This window comes from Ooceraea biroi, chromosome 11, assembly GCF_003672135.1.
Source record: "Ooceraea biroi isolate clonal line C1 chromosome 11, Obir_v5.4, whole genome shotgun sequence".
NCBI lineage: Eukaryota > Metazoa > Arthropoda > Insecta > Hymenoptera > Formicidae > Ooceraea > Ooceraea biroi.
Genome location: NC_039516.1, coordinates 2834712 through 2850451, shown reverse-complemented (window position 1 = coordinate 2850451; position 15740 = coordinate 2834712). Strand labels below are relative to the sequence as shown.

The following is a 15740-nucleotide window of genomic DNA, read 5'->3' as shown; positions in this document are numbered from 1 at the left end:
TCCTGCCGCAAGTCGCATGAATTCCGGACAATTTTCTAGCGACTCGGATAACGCGTGTGAGGATAACGAGCGGCGGAACAGCCGGCAAGCTGCGGACGCCGCGGGCGAGCGCAACTGCAGGTCGGAAATGTAACTTTCGAAAATTCGATAATGCAGCCCGAACGCGCGCACGTCATTACGAAAGTAGAGGAAGAGGGAGAGAGAGGAAGCGGGGCAAGAGCAAGAGGAGCAAATAGGTTCTCGTACATAACGCGCTGGTTATAATACCGTCCGTATCTGTTTTCGGCATTTTGATAACTACGTGAATTACGCATGCCCGTAAGCGCCGAAAAGGTTCCCACCGAGCGGACTGTCACGCGCGTCAGCTTGTCGCTTACAACCGGAAACGCCGTCCACCGATCGCGTTTTAACGCAAGAGCGAATTTTTAATTTTGCACGATAAAAACACAAGCGGCGCACAGTATCCCCATTAATTTTGTGTAATCATTTAAATAAAAACCCGCGCGATTTTCTCTTCGCGTTCACGCTTCGTCCGCGCCGCGCACCGCTCACCAAAGATGAGACTGACATTTAACGCGCGCGTTAATAATCGTATCCCCATGCGGCGTTTCACGCATCGTGGTCATGAATTTAATTAAAACTCACCACAGGATCGAATTCGGCAAAGACGGATGAAAAAATTGCCAGGCTTTACCCGACTCGCTCGCGTTGCGTCGCATCACGCGATTCCTGGCGAATCGGCTTTCGCCTTTTGGTGCATAAGCGTTATTTACAATTAAATTAAAACGGTGGATCCGCGTCAGATTCCGCGCGGCGGGATCCTCGGCGGCGCCGCCGTATTGTTAAGGATAAGCCCCGATCTTCTCGATATTCAATTTATACGCCGCAGTGCGTTTGATCGATGCGCAGCGTGAATGCAATTCCCATCGAATCTGCATATGGCAATATTCCCGGCTTCGTATATTTCGATATATTCGCCGACGAGCCTCGCGATGAACAAGGGCGCCGAATCGCCCGTAATCCGTTGCCTGTATTTGGCAACGATGACTAATATGATTGCTCCGAGAGGAGACCGAGCGGTTCTAACAACGGAATTGATCTCTTCGCGCTGTGTGACACACAGCGAAGCATCAGATATGTGTATATATTTTTTTTATTTCGCCGTTAGCAAACGAGAAGGGTGGACAATATCGTGATGTATAACGCTGTTCACCGATGGACGGACGCTTCGATAGAAATTTGTCGTTGACAGATTACATCGACCCAACATATTCGTCCATTCCGGGGAAACAAATAAATTTTTTCACGTCACTGCAACAACTAAGTCATGATAGTCGTACCGGGAAACATTCTAGTATTATTTGGTACAAGTGTAGCAACACACACACAACTTGCTTTTATTTGTGCTAAATAAAAAAAGCAACGAAGGTACCTGAAGGTAACGTGTCAACTAATGCTTTTGACAAAAGATGAGAAGAAAACAATCCATGTAATTATAATCAGTTCAAAACAGAAATTATTAAGCGCGCGTTACTGCTAAATTATCACAACGTTGCCCGGAATCCGCGTCAACTCGCGAGACTAGTTGCGTTTTGATTGAAACAATTAAGTAATGATGAGCAGATACGACAGCGGCAATGAATATTCAAACAGCAGCCAGATGCGGCTGCCGCGACTCGAGTTCGCCGAATTTTCGCTCGCGACGACTTAAGATCCTTAACGACGTCCCGTGCCCGACGTACCCCCGGGCCCTCCGGAAAAGCGGCGACGAGGGAAAGCTAGTAGTTAATCACGGCGAAAGCCCGAAGGATAGCCTCGTATAGACAGAACGACTGGGGGGGGGGGGGAGTCGACGGACAGATTGAAGCCCGAGGAGGGTGCGGGCTGAAAATAATCTTTTAAGGCAGCCACAGAAGTTGCCGCACAGTTATAAACAGAAATTTAGATCCAGTTGCTAAAGTAAACAGCGGCAGGAAGGGGTGGATGGAGCAGGGTGAAGGAGGGTGAAGCCTTACTCGGATGTCATCCGTTCTCCTCGCCCCCATCCTTAGGCGCCTCACGGCGCTTGATCCACCAGTAGCAACCCTCGGTGAACCTTCGCGATGCTTCCCCGCGCTCGGCAGGTTCCGGGGTTGCAGAGGGAGCAAGCGGCCCCGCGTCTCACTGAACTTTTCACTTAGCCAGGGTCGCCGATAAAAAGTTGGCTGATCTAATAACCGGCGACACCGGGCCGACTCCGACCGCGATCGAAGTTTTCCAACGATTTCGCGGTGAGATTGCCGCGAGCGGCGACTCTCAAAAATACGCCGCGTGCGATCTAAGGGTTGAAGGAGTGGTCGAGAGATTCGATGGGAAACGAGGTGATCTCGCCTCGTCCCCGAGTTCCTAGACGCTAGGGGAGAGGGTGGGATGAAGAAGAATTTTGTTCCTGACGATGCCGGCGTGTGAAGATTCGGAAACTCGCTGATTTATTCTCGGTTTTCGCTGGAGAACGGGTGACGCACCCTTTCGAGCTTGTATGCTACATATTAACGTGGAAAATGGTACGTTGTCTGCGGCACCAGTATAAACGGGTGTTGATGGGGTGAGCGCATTTAGTAAGGATAGAGGGAGAGGCAGAGAGAGAAAGAGAGAGATATATAAAATGTTTCCTAGCGTATACATATTATATTACTATATTTTGTGCTAGCTTACCGCCTGTGACACGACACGTGAGATACGGTGTATCACCTTCCTCATAAGGGCCAGCTGTGCCGTTCAAGATGCGACCCCATCGATCCAAAATGGTTGGTTGCTCCGGTGGCACTGCAATAGAAAGGAAAGTTTCGCATAAATACTTCAGAAAATAGAAATAAATGAAATAAATGTGTAAATGATATAACGAAAGAGGACAGTGAAATTATAATTTTAAATGAAAATTTTATGTAATGAAAGTATAATAATATAATAAAATGAAATAATCCATCGGTGGAAATACTTTAATGATCAGTGCAATTTACATTGCTTTAGTAGATGCGTTTTTAGATTTACGCATGCATATACAAATTATTGATTAAAGAATGTATAAACCTTAACTCACGTATATATTATATTATATACAAGATTTCGGGAGATAAATTTCATTTCGAATAAACACGCTTTTAAATTAAAACAAATCCGTTTCAAAATAAAACTCATAAATATAACGCGTAGACAATCTTCGTATAGACATTGGTAGCAGTCTTGGAAAATATATTGCGGAGCAATGTCCAAGAATTGCGGAAATAAGCTTCGCCATCATAATGCGAAACAATTCATCATGGGACCGTTACACGCCGCCACTGAAATGTAGTGAATTTTGTTTCAACATAAATATTCGTTTAACGACTTTAAGAACAATACCGCATCGCGAGTGCAAGTGTAAAGTGTAAAGTGAAGTTAAGTGAAGTAAGGAGTGAAGTGCAGTCGATGAAGGATGCGCATCAAGACAAGAAATTCCAGGCTGCAGAGATTTTGGACAGTCAATTTTATTGAATGTACTTCGATGGACGATGGATTTCATGGGATTTTATCGCGCATTGATGAGTGTTCATTTTTTTTAGAGTAGCGATAATACATGCAGTATCGCACTTCGTATATCGCACTGATTTTTAATGAGAGATTTTCAATGAGAGAGTTAGATGAGATGTCTTTTATTCTTGCATGTCGAAAAGAAAAAATGTTTTATGTCATAAAAAATTTTTTTCATCATCGATTATTACGCTCATACATTTTTTTAAAGAATAATTTCACGTAAAATACGAAACACATTATTAAAGATGTAAAACGAACGAATCATAAATGCATGAGATCTAAATCTCTCATTTTCTTTTAAGTTGTTGTTTATTGGCTCGACTTATTTTTTCATTATAACGCGCAAGCATGTGTAACGCAACTTTTAGAGGATCCAATTATTTTCACGGATCGTATGTGTTCCATTAAAGTTTTACGGAGGCTGCAGGCGCTCGGACATCGAGATTGAGAATATTTATGTCACTTAAGTTATGCATGCAGCCGTCACTGGCTTTCTTCCTTCTTTTTTTTATTGTTCGCTGTTTGGAACAAATTCGGCGTAGCTGCATAGGATATGCAGTATCGGACTGGCGTGTAGCTATGATTGTTCGCGGATTAAGCACAGCGATATTTTTTCGCGGAATATTCGCTCTCACGAAATCGAAGTGGACTCGGATAAACCGGCCAGGATATTTCTCTTGCTTTTTTCATTATTTTGGAAGTTACGTGCATACGTCGAACGTATCCGGCATTTTATCAACGAGGATATAGCACTTTCTTTCTCTCTCTCTCTTCTCCTTTTACTGCCCCATATCCATCCGTTTCCTTCCGTTTCCCTTTTCTGCCTCGACTGCATTTAATTTTTTTCGTAGATTATGCAATCTCAGGTATTGCGCTTCGATTCCTGCTTGCTTGCCTGAACTAATTTTCTCAACGACGATAATCACGTGAGTACATTTACGTTGGCGTTTTATCGGCCGTTGTTATTTAAAAAGCGCTTTTTTGCAATCACCCTTAATACGCAAATACCTGTGAATTTAATGCGAATATCATGCTGATAGTTCCGATGCATCGGATAAAATGTCCCGATGAATTCGCTCTATTTATGCCAATCGCATTTATCGTGGGGATACATGCTACACGCGTGCGACAGAGCGTCCTGCCAGTCTGACGCAATCCGCCTTTTTTCCCTGCGAAAAATCGCCGCGCGATTCACCAGAAAAAGGTACATCTCTGGTGACCCGCGAAATATTTAACCTGAATTTTACGGCTCATAGTTCCGAGGTTTTCTCTTTTTACGAACGGTTCTAGGCAGATTTGCGTTTTGCAAGAAAAAGTACAAGAGTACCGTTTAACGTGATGTGCTTCCGCGAGCCATGCAATCTCAGCAAGACATAAATGAGTCTATGCAATCGAAAATGAACGAGAAGCACCGGTTCAATTTATAATTGGCCGCTCTAACATTGGCTCGCGTCTATTTGTTCATAAAGAAATTCTCACGTTGCTGTGTACATTGCTCGCTCACCAAAGTTGAACGGAACAATTATCGCTGCGCGTCGGATCCACGAAAACAGCTCGACTTCGTAATACATCGAGAGAAGGAATGCGAAGATCGTGGCAGCAACGGACGCGAAGACCGATACAGCGTGGACTCCTGCCAGAAACGATCAAAAATAGAAATCAGCAAATGGCAAACGATAATGTTGCGTAGTATCCTCCGCCATCCAACATCTCGTGGCTGGACCGAGCCGGCCTCCTCTCCCCCTTCTCTGCTTCGTCCGGCCGCTCTGATTCTCCTTTCTTCCCATTCAGCCACTTTTGCCCCGAGCCTCTTCCTCCTGCATCGTCTCCTCTCGATGACGCAACGCCGTGATGAAATTTTCCCGTCTCGCCCGCCGGCGTTTCCACCTGCCGGAACGTACCTGTAAAGTATTCACGAGGATTTATGGCCGCTTTTCAATCCATAATCGGAGTGCACCGTGGAAAATAAAGCGTCATCCATCGTGGCCGCGCACGTCAGCGTGCCAATCAATCGACACGTCCCGGCGCCTCTTTCTCTCTCTCTCTCTTTCTCGTTTTTGTTCTTCCCCCGTTTTGCCCGCGCACCCCTTTTGTTCTCTTATTCTCGACGGCGTGGCGTTTCGCTCTGGTTTCCTGGTCCGCCACTTCTTTGCCACTTTGCCTCTTTTTACTTCCTATTCCCTTTTCTTTTTCCGCCGTCCGGACAGCCTTGAGAGTCGGCGCAGAAAGGGAACGCTGAGGAGATATCGCTGTAGGATTTTCGCATGGAAAATGCTTCGCCTCGCTTCGCGAGAGCCTCTGCGTTAAGCTCGTTTGACGCTGCGCGCGCACGGACTGAGCTTCGGGCGTAGATTAATTAAATCCGCATCAAAGTCGATGCGCAAGAGCGTGCGAATTGCTCTTCTCGATGTTGCCATTCGTTTCCAATTCATTTTCCTCGAGTGCGCCCTTCTCTTTAGAATCGCGCCCGCTCGTAATTTATAAAATGGTAACTATACGTACCATTAGGTATATATTCTTACAAACTTCGTAATTACGTTTCATAATACCCGTGCAAAAGACGCCCGCACAGTCTAAAATTCATTTTGCGTGCAATTTATTAGAAAATTGCATCAAATTATTACACCGCGAATACTGGATCCTCATTTCAAGATTAATCCGATAAAAAATAGTGCTGTCTATATTGTATATTAAATGCAAAGTATATAACAATGATCTCTCTTAAACTATCCAGTGATTTTATCAAACGCTGTTGCAAATAAAAAATACTCTTAATAGATAAAAAATACTCTTTGCATTTTACCATTAACATTAATATTTCAAAATTATGAGTAACGTCCGGATTTAATTGATTGCGGCTAAAGGAAGGATGAGCGTTCGGTGATCCTCCTTCCAATTCATGCGTAATGCAGTTGGCAGGTAATAATAATTAAACGTCGCATTTGGATGATAGGACGAACGCGGCAACACTCGCGCATAACGTTTAGCGGCATAGCCGATAATTTGGCGCAATTTGCCGCGAAAAGTTGCGTATTCGGGCGAATTAACCGGCTATCGCAGCGTGTCGTGCATCATCCGGGACGATCTGCGACGGGTGATGACACCCCGGAGAGCTTAATTTCTACGAGACCCGAGGGACGATATTTCGCTGAACTTTCGCGCGACCACGAGCAGCACGCCCGTTTTCTCTCCGCTCTTTAATCCGCAATCGATCCCAATCATACGGTAATCCTTTCATATCTCGGCGAGGATTATTTATTGAGCCTACGGTCTCTCGGTGACGTCAATGTAGAGGCCATGCCCGATGAATAAATTAGGAACGAGGAGGGTCGCCTGCTGTCCCGAGAAGAAGCGTAAATAGCTAAACGGTTGTAAACCTTTGTTAAAGCGCCCTTTCTGCATGAATTAAATATCTTTATTTAAAAAAGTAATCGCAATAAGCGGAAGAGCACTCTCGCTTCAAGGACTTCGATTCATCTCAATTTGTCCCAGTTTCATTGTCACGTTATGACATCCGAGTTTTAGGCACTTGGTCGTTGTGCGCGTGATAAGAATGAGCCGCAACTTGCTTCATATCACCGTCGTTATTTACCGTCAACCTTAGCCGAGGGATCACTGAAACGAGCAATATTTGTCTCCTCTCAGCGAGATATAAAATGAAATATTAGATCAGCTAGAGTTTTTCAGTTTTCGCTTTCGTGCTCGTCGTAGATTTGTGATGCAGAAAGATCGATTCGATCTAAAAGGATCGAAGCGGAGAGAATACAGCGGAATTATTTGCAACGCGGACACGAGAGAACACTCGAGATTTATTTGTTATCGAACTTGCACGTAATCGAGTTTAATCAGTCGAATAAAATGACGTTGACGTCACTTTATCTGATGAATCAAGTTCGAGATTGAGCAATTAATGGTTACATGCTGCGAGGAGATAAAGCTGTCTTTTATCGGAATGCTCGCGTCACGGCGAATCGCCTCGGCGACGATACCGAACGCATGCAGATCCGAAAAGCAACGGGATCTCATCCGGTTTCGGTTTATCGATTTATCAATCAGCGTCTTATTCGATCGCGATAATGAGCTATTACGTGTGTTAATCGCTCTGCTTAGAACAGCGTCTACACGCATAGCTTATCGCGGAGCAAAAGTATCTATGTATTTCTTCCGCAGACATCTCTACTTACCTGTGACATTCATCTTCATTCATCGCGGAGTTTATTCTCGGAGAACTGAAGTAATAATTAAGTCTCCCTCTCTCCCTTTTTCTTACGTGTTAAAATAGACGCACTCGTTTCTCGAGCATCCGCTAAACGTCAAGCCGAATATTTTAATAAGTAATGAAACGCTTCGATGTGCTCGATATAATACTACGAGACGCCGTTTCCTTTGCCCCTTCATTTTCGTCTTTACAGAAACTTGAGAAAGCAAGCGATCTGCTCTGCGCATAGATTACCTCCTTCGGCGCAAGATCGATACCGCGTGCGATACTAATCAGGAGTTATGCATACGTGCCAGTGTATCTCGAAGAGGTATCGCTCGCACGCAAAATGTAATCGTACCGGTACGCCGGTAGTCGCAGATACGGAGTGCGCTGCTTCAGAGGCCGGTTACCGGCCGTTCGTTTCTGCAAACGGGAAGTCTAGTTTTACGTGCCGCGTCGTACACGTGTAACAATCCGCTCTGCAAATATGGAGTCCAGGCCACTTTATGTTGACGTTACGTACATACGCACCTCTGCATTTTACGCGAATGTCCCGTATAAATATTTAGATTCTTTGAAACAAAAAAAAGGAAAGAGCCACAAAACGCGCACGTGAATCGACGTGCGAATTAATCGCGCGAAATTTTCACGTGTCTACCGTTGCGTTGCTGACTCGGTTTTTTCCTCCCGCGCGGGTATTTGGTCATCGATTTTTGCGTTGGATAAATTAGGACGATGCAGTTGAAGCCTCCAGTTGCAAGTCGCACTTTTGCCTGTCGCCACTTGCAACAATCGACAGATCGCAATGCTGACTTGTTGCTGGCATGAGCGGTGACATTTCTGAATTCCGCCCTATAAACCCCCTGCATGAAGAATACGTGGCGGTACGTGTGTCAGAGGAGATTGGACACGACTAGGGTGGCAGTTTTGATGGCAATTACTAGTGCTAATCAATGGTCCCCCGGCTCAGACCGCGTCGATAATTTCAAGACCAGCGGGAAAATGAGTGGTTTTGTGTATCCACGCGGAGGTGGAAAGGCCGAGGTGGCGGCCGGGAATGGTGTGAACTCACGCCGCAATTTTAATTGAGTTAATTTTGAGCTGGCGACCGACCTATCTACTGGCTGCGACCTGGTAGACACATGAGCGACTTCGAGCGAACGCGAATTGGAAAGAAAGATCAATTTGAAAAAGGCGCGTGCGGACCATTTTGCCGCTGGAAACATTTTCCGCGAGGAAAGTGATATTCTCTCTTTTTTTTTCATTGTAAAGCTCGCGGATCTTCGATTTACCAACGCGCGGGATCGAGCGGTATTTTCCAAGTCGGCTTACGCGAGATTTTTGCAACACGAAAGTTGCATTTACTTTGAACAATCGAATTCGAAAATGCTTTTTGAATACGAGCTTGAACGCGACCTTTTTTCCCTTCGCCACGTTACGCCGCGAACGGTAGACGTATTGTACGAACGTGTTTACTCGATTTTATTAAAAGAACGCGGCTACAAAGTACAAAAGGGCTAATAATGTACATATTCCGACATTAACGAGAGCGCACTTGACCATTCGAGGGAACTACAATCAGCCACGTTCTCCTAAAATCGTAAAACTGGCGGTAACGAGCCGCCGGCCGGCGCGGTACGCGTGTCCCAAAAGGCCAGGTGCAATCAAGTCCCGATTTTATTATATTTTTTTTCCGCGTGAACTCACCGCACGCAGAACCAACGAAAACGCAAACGTGAGCGCGCTTCCGCGCGCTTCGAAAAGAATATTCGTGATTTTCATCAGCGGCGGAGCTAGCAACGTAAAATGGGACGAGATCGGGCCGAAGATTGATCGCGCAGCGAGACGTAATTAAAATTATTGTTTCACCTGCCAGCTCGCGATGAAATGCGATGAATCCAATAAAGCACGTATTGCGGACAATGTACGTGTATTTAGCGGATATAAAGCAAATAAAGCGTCACGTTATTATGACACGATAAACGAAACGGTATTTTATCGGCGTCGGTCGGTGAGCAACTCGAGGAAACGATTATCAGAATTTCCGTGTGTCGTTTCAGTGTGTGCGGATACGAAATTGTTATAACCGGGAACAGTGACCTAGTGACCCGCAGGTTCAAGCAGATTGCTCGCGCGGTTATCGAGATTCCGGCTAGCCCCCAAAGGACCGGACGGATCGTGCATCGAGATGGCACCTGCAAACGAAATTACGTGTCACGAAAGTATTCGCTTATTATTCCAGATTGTCGGCGTCCGAGAAACAATATCGCCACTCACATTTTTGTGAGAATTATTTATCCGAGCGCAATGCGAGGATCAATGCAGCTTCGCTGCTTCTTCTGTAAATAAATATATATACATACCTATGTATATCGCTCGCGATTACGCGAATGTACGGTACGATCAAGCGAAGAAACGGGGACACGAAGTTAACGGCTCGTTTGTCACGCTTCAGCCGGTTCTCATAAATTTTTGCGTTTCGCCGCGTTTTAGCGTCGAACGCGGATTTTCAGCAGGCACGCGGGACGAATGATTAATTGAAATCACTCGGAATTTTTCGCGAGAGACGTGATTTAATCCCGCGTATCGCGTCTCGCTGTATTACGTTGCACGGTACATTAATCGCGCGGGAATAAGTACCATTCCATCTCGTTTCACGTGGCGCATCGCGCTACCCGAAATCCCCCGTATGTGTTCGCCATCGCGCGGACTATCTTGTCGTTTAGCCGCGCGACAATAGCGCACGGCTCGTCGAGCGCATTTCGCGTTTCCTCCGAATGTGCGAATGCACGCGCGAATTCCTTTCCGTCACGTTTCCGACACTTAAACGCGAACAGCGAATCGACGTAAGCCCGGTGAAAATATAAAATACGGCGAAAAAAGAAACGAGCAATTTTTTATCGCCCGCGATACGAATAGCGAAAAGCGTGCATATCGAACATGAAATGATCCAAAATATAAATCGAGGAGGATTTTTGGAGGCAAAATTAAATGCAAAACGTCACGAAATGGATATTGGCATGCGATACAAAACACGTGATATAAGTGACATTTCCATTTTTATTTTCGGAAAATAAATCGATTTCCAGATAAGAAAACGCGCGCTTTATTTTTATTCATATGATCCCATGTCTTCTTGCTGCGAGTCGAAGCTGTCAACGCTGTCTCGCCGTATTGTTGCGCGTTGCTCCATCCCCTATGTTCAGGGTCGCTCACGGCGGCCGGAAAGACACGCGTTTCAGGCTGTCGTATCGGGGGTAAATTGTTATCGACAGGGATATCATCGTTCGCGGCGTACTGCGCTGGTTAAGGCGACGTCGCTTGAGTGCAAGCGGCTAAATCGATTCTCAAGCAATTACCACGTACGTAACACGAGCGCCTAACCGATGCGCCAACAGAGGCTGCGATTTCGTGCCACGATTTCGTCTCCCTCACACCCTGTTCTGTCCCTTATCAAGAAGGGTGAGTGCAGCCCGCCGAATCGAGCCGCGCGAGTAACCCTTTTCAATGCACAGAATAACAACACGAACCGGAGACGACGTGATTTTGCTAAATCGAAACTTGGCTTCGGGGTTTGGTATCAGCAAGGGGTGGGCTGGGGTGGCAGGGGTTGCGAGAGAGCGAGATCACGGAAAGTACTTGGCGCGCATGCCGGAGGACTGGGTCAAGAAGTTGGAATCGCGTCCTGGGAAGTTGCGATATTATTAAAGAGACTCTCGAAAAGAAAGGAGGTTTTTCTGTTTATTCATCCCTCGTAATGAGCGAAGTTGCGCGACTTTTTATAATGCCCAACAATTCGCAGGGGGCTTGATGTACATCGGCCATGAATTGCATTTCCGGATTAAATGTATATGTATATAAGTAAAATTTTTCAATGGGAACAGCTCCCGTCTGATTCCCGCAATCCAATCATCCCCTCGACACCCTCGATCCGCTTCGATCGAGGCGCGGCCGATCGCGCTTCGCCCGCCCGAGAAGGAATTCTCGAAACGCCATTATCTCTCCGAATCGCGCGCTAATGGATTACATCCGGCGGACGGTTACGTTCGAGTTAAGATCCATCATTCGTAACTGCGCTATTAAATCCCCCCGAGACCGGGCGGCGGTGAAGGATCACGCGTATATATGCGCCGGCGACGTGGCGCGCCGCTCCGTCCTCGGATTTCAATAAAAACGTCAAATTTTATTTTCAAATTCGCCGACATCGCCGTCGCGCTCATCGTTCATGTTCCTTGTCACCGCCGCGCCGGAACCCGTCTCCCTTCCCGGGTCCCGTCGTTTCGCCAGCATCATCTTACCCCCACCCGGATCTTTCCCCATGGGTCCCACCCCTGCAGCACGGTCTGTCCGCTGCGTGTCACCAGGTGTTTTACCGTCTCCCTGCCGCTCGTAAAAAGTCGCAGGAACAAGGAGAGTTTTAACCCGATGGCGGCTTATATCGCTTCCGAGACGTGATCGAAGGGGAGCCCGCTGCTTCTCGGAGGAACTCACGTTGCAGTTCTATGTAACGGTAATGGGGCCTCGTAATGGCAGCAGTCTCGCACTCGGCGAGTCCGAATCTTTCTGGGGGATCGGCCGACGTGTTTCACCCGACACGATATCGCATACGCGCAACCAGGGAAGACGGGATATCATCGTAACGGTGATATCGCGACATCCGCGAGGGTGAATATGGAAAGTCGTGTGTCGGTGCAACGGCGGAATAGCACGGCGGAAAACGGTTTGTCAAGAGGTCGTGAATTAATTCGCGCCAGCACCACCACCTACCTCGGCCCACCCGCCTCGCTCGCCGGAAAGTTAAATTCACGAGTCGTGCGAGGTACACGAGTTTCCACTATCGTTCTAAAATTCAAACGAGCTACCCGCCGGTGAACTGGGCACGGTACTCGATCGTCGGGGTCGCGCCGCGGTTTTAAAATACTTGTCCGACCGAGACCACCTGAGTCGACTGCGAAACGAAATTCGCGAGCGATATCTCGCAAGAGGGAAAAAATAACTGTGGTATATGCCGAGTACGCCGCTGGAGGCGACCGCATTTTAGAAAGTAGATTGCTCGGGACGGAATACGTTTCGCCGTGACAGCCGGATCGGAGGGCTGTGAGAAAAAAAAGAGGGAAAATTAACCATTCCCCACAATCAAGTTCGTTTCTGAAACGCGAATTGTGTGTTAATAGAAATTAATGTCACGTATAATAATACCGTTGCATACTGAACATTACCATGTCACTGACGTGTGTGGTAACAGGAATCTTTAATATTCTATTTACTGATTTTTAACAAAACATTGAACAATCAGACAGACTATTGTGATTAGCAATAATTAATCCAATATGTCACTACTGATCAAAAATAATTCTTGATTCAGTGATATTTCCTATATTACTTATATTATTTTCGTATTTTTTCTTTCTTCTCTCTCTCTGTCTCTCTCTCTCTCTCTCTCTCTCTTCCTCTCTCGCGGCAATTCATTTGGAGGGAAATGGCGTTCGCTTCTGCCTTTAAATTCATCCTCCGTCTGGAATAGCCCAATCATACATGGACGGCGCTTCATTTCCAAGAATATTTCATCTTCCGTTCGAGTGGCGGAAGTAGGATAAGGCGTTCACGAGCATCATCTAGGTCTGAAGTAATCGTCCTCGTCCAGTCTCTCGTCCGTCTCTTCGCTCGTAGATACGCCACGCTTCGCCAAAGGGGGCACGGGGAGGGTGGAGACACGAGAGGGTGGAAAAATGAGAAAACGAACGTGATGGTGGCAGCGTGTTTCATCCTCCGCTTCTTGCGCCGCGCCGTTCTTCGTTTCTTTCTTTCTGCCTTCCACACCGCGTTATTTTCTCCCGGTGTGCCATCTGGCTCTGTCTCACTTCCGGCCGCTGGTCGATTTGAATAAGCCTGCTGAGCCTCAAGCTCTCGCGCGAGTTGAAAAGCCGCACCGTGTTTGTCGAATGCCACTTCGTATGCCGGCTGCGCGCAGTACGTTCCTAAGCAGCCGAGCATTTTCATATTCGGCCGTGTGCGCATTGTATGTGAGCGAGTTTTTATGCCAAATATAGAGACAGGCGAAATGGAAGTGAGAATACACCACGGTGACTCTCTCTCTTGCCGGCGAAATCTCGGATTACCATCGGCCTCGTTCGGGTTTGCGGGTCAACCGGGGAAATGCTTAAAGCGCAGCGACGACGTGGTCCAAGTGACCCGAACTCGATCAATCCTGTGTCGAGAATCATCGTTTTGCGTCATTCTTCGTGCAAGCTACACGGAAAAATGGTATTCTTCTTATTACTCGTTTCTCTTTTTATTTCAAAAGCGCACAATGGAAGTGATTATCTTGGAATGAATGATCTCTGCAACTTGAGGCCGCAATTTCCATAATCGCGATCAAGAGACAAAATAACAAACGACCGGGAAATTTGCCGGTTACAACGGCGGCGGTGTGTGATTATTCAACGTGTAAATTACCGTGGCGGAAATCCGATGACATACCGGAAAGAGAAGAATTCCGGCAATCTAGCTGGCGTAAATGCCGCGCCTACTTTATCGGGGCGACAATAGCTGTCCGCGGAACGATACGCGACCGGCCGGGTAATAATAAATATCGGATTCTAACGGATTTCAATATCACTTCGTTGCACGAATCATCCTTCATCTCGCATTATTGGAACAGTTGCGAGAGCTTCTTCCCCGCACGCCCGCCTCTCTCTCCGCTCTTTCTTCCTTCCTTCCTTCCTTCCTGTCTCGTTGCGCACGATTCAGTTCTCTCCTTCTCCCTTTCTCTCTCTCTCTCTCTCTTTCTGTACAAGTCTCCCTTGGCATCACCCAAATCCTGTAACCCGGCGGTCCAGGAGCTCCCTTGTTAAATTTTTACGGCCAGCAGTTTTTGCGACGAGCAACGTACGGGGACAGGCGGAAGCGGGATCCGTGTCATCCTTCAGGATCGTCTGGAATTTATGGCGCACGGCGCATCGGTGTACATTTATTGAGCACGTCGATACATTTAATCGAACATTCGGATGACGGCGACGGGTTTAGGACGTGAAGGGAGTTCGACGACCTTAACAGACTTCCGCGTTATCTGTATGCCACGTGCGGGACGTACGATCGACGACCATCGATTTCGAGTGCAAAATCCCCGCATTATTCGAGCCGGCTGTTACTGGTACCCAGAAGAGGAGTCGACGACTACGTATCTGGAAGGTGACCTTGGATTTATGGGAATTCCTTCCGTCAGCGACGCGCTAGTTGGCAGTAGTGAAGAATGTTAGTTTCGCAACGATTTACGAGCTCGGATGAGCTTTATGGAGACGCTGCGTGACGATTGACGACTTGACCGGAAAGAGACGACACTCTGGCGATATATTGCGGGGACAATACGTCAAAGAACATCCGCGAGTAAAGAGATACGTCACAATGCTCATCTTTAAGGATTATAATAATGCATGAATCATATCCGATATTTCTATCGGGCTTCGTGGGGCGACGTTCTGATAGACATACATACGGCATCAGGTAGCTAATAAGACGACGAAGTAGGCACGCGGTTCTCAGTGAACCTGTGAGAGCGGCGAACTAATTGGACGCGGAACGATGGCGAAAAATAAAATATTTCCGCCGACGGTGTACGAATGGAACTTGAAATGAAAGAAGGCTCTCGATGATGAAAAGATATCCATCTCCTCGCAACAACGTCTTTCATCTTTCCATACTCCCCCTCGCACCTTCCCCAATGCTGCCAGGCAACGTTGGTCAGAGCCGAGCTGATTGGCCGGAACTCCGTGAAAGGAGACTCGATCGAAAAGACGGGACTTTTTTCCGGAACCTTGTCTCCGAGTCCGAGGATTCGTACCTCCTTTTTCTTGCGGAACCCGTACCCCGCCGCACCCTCTTTCACCACTCCCCCAAGTCGATAAGTCAAAGCGACCGACATTTTAATTATGGCACACCCGGAAATTGCAAGGTACACGGAAACCGTTGTAACGCCAGCGATCCTCGT

At 47.0% G+C, this 15740-nt stretch overlaps 1 protein-coding gene across 1 annotated transcript in view; it reads right to left on the bottom strand.

The window, feature by feature from the left end:
- Positions 1-15740, bottom strand: part of LOC105288222 (nephrin) — a 309061-nt gene that overhangs the window by 49519 nt on the left and 243802 nt on the right. The window contains exon 4 of the mRNA XM_011354326.3: positions 2695-2805. Within this exon, the coding sequence (XP_011352628.1) occupies positions 2695-2805 (111 nt within the window). The remainder of the gene's footprint in view (positions 1-2694; positions 2806-15740) is intronic.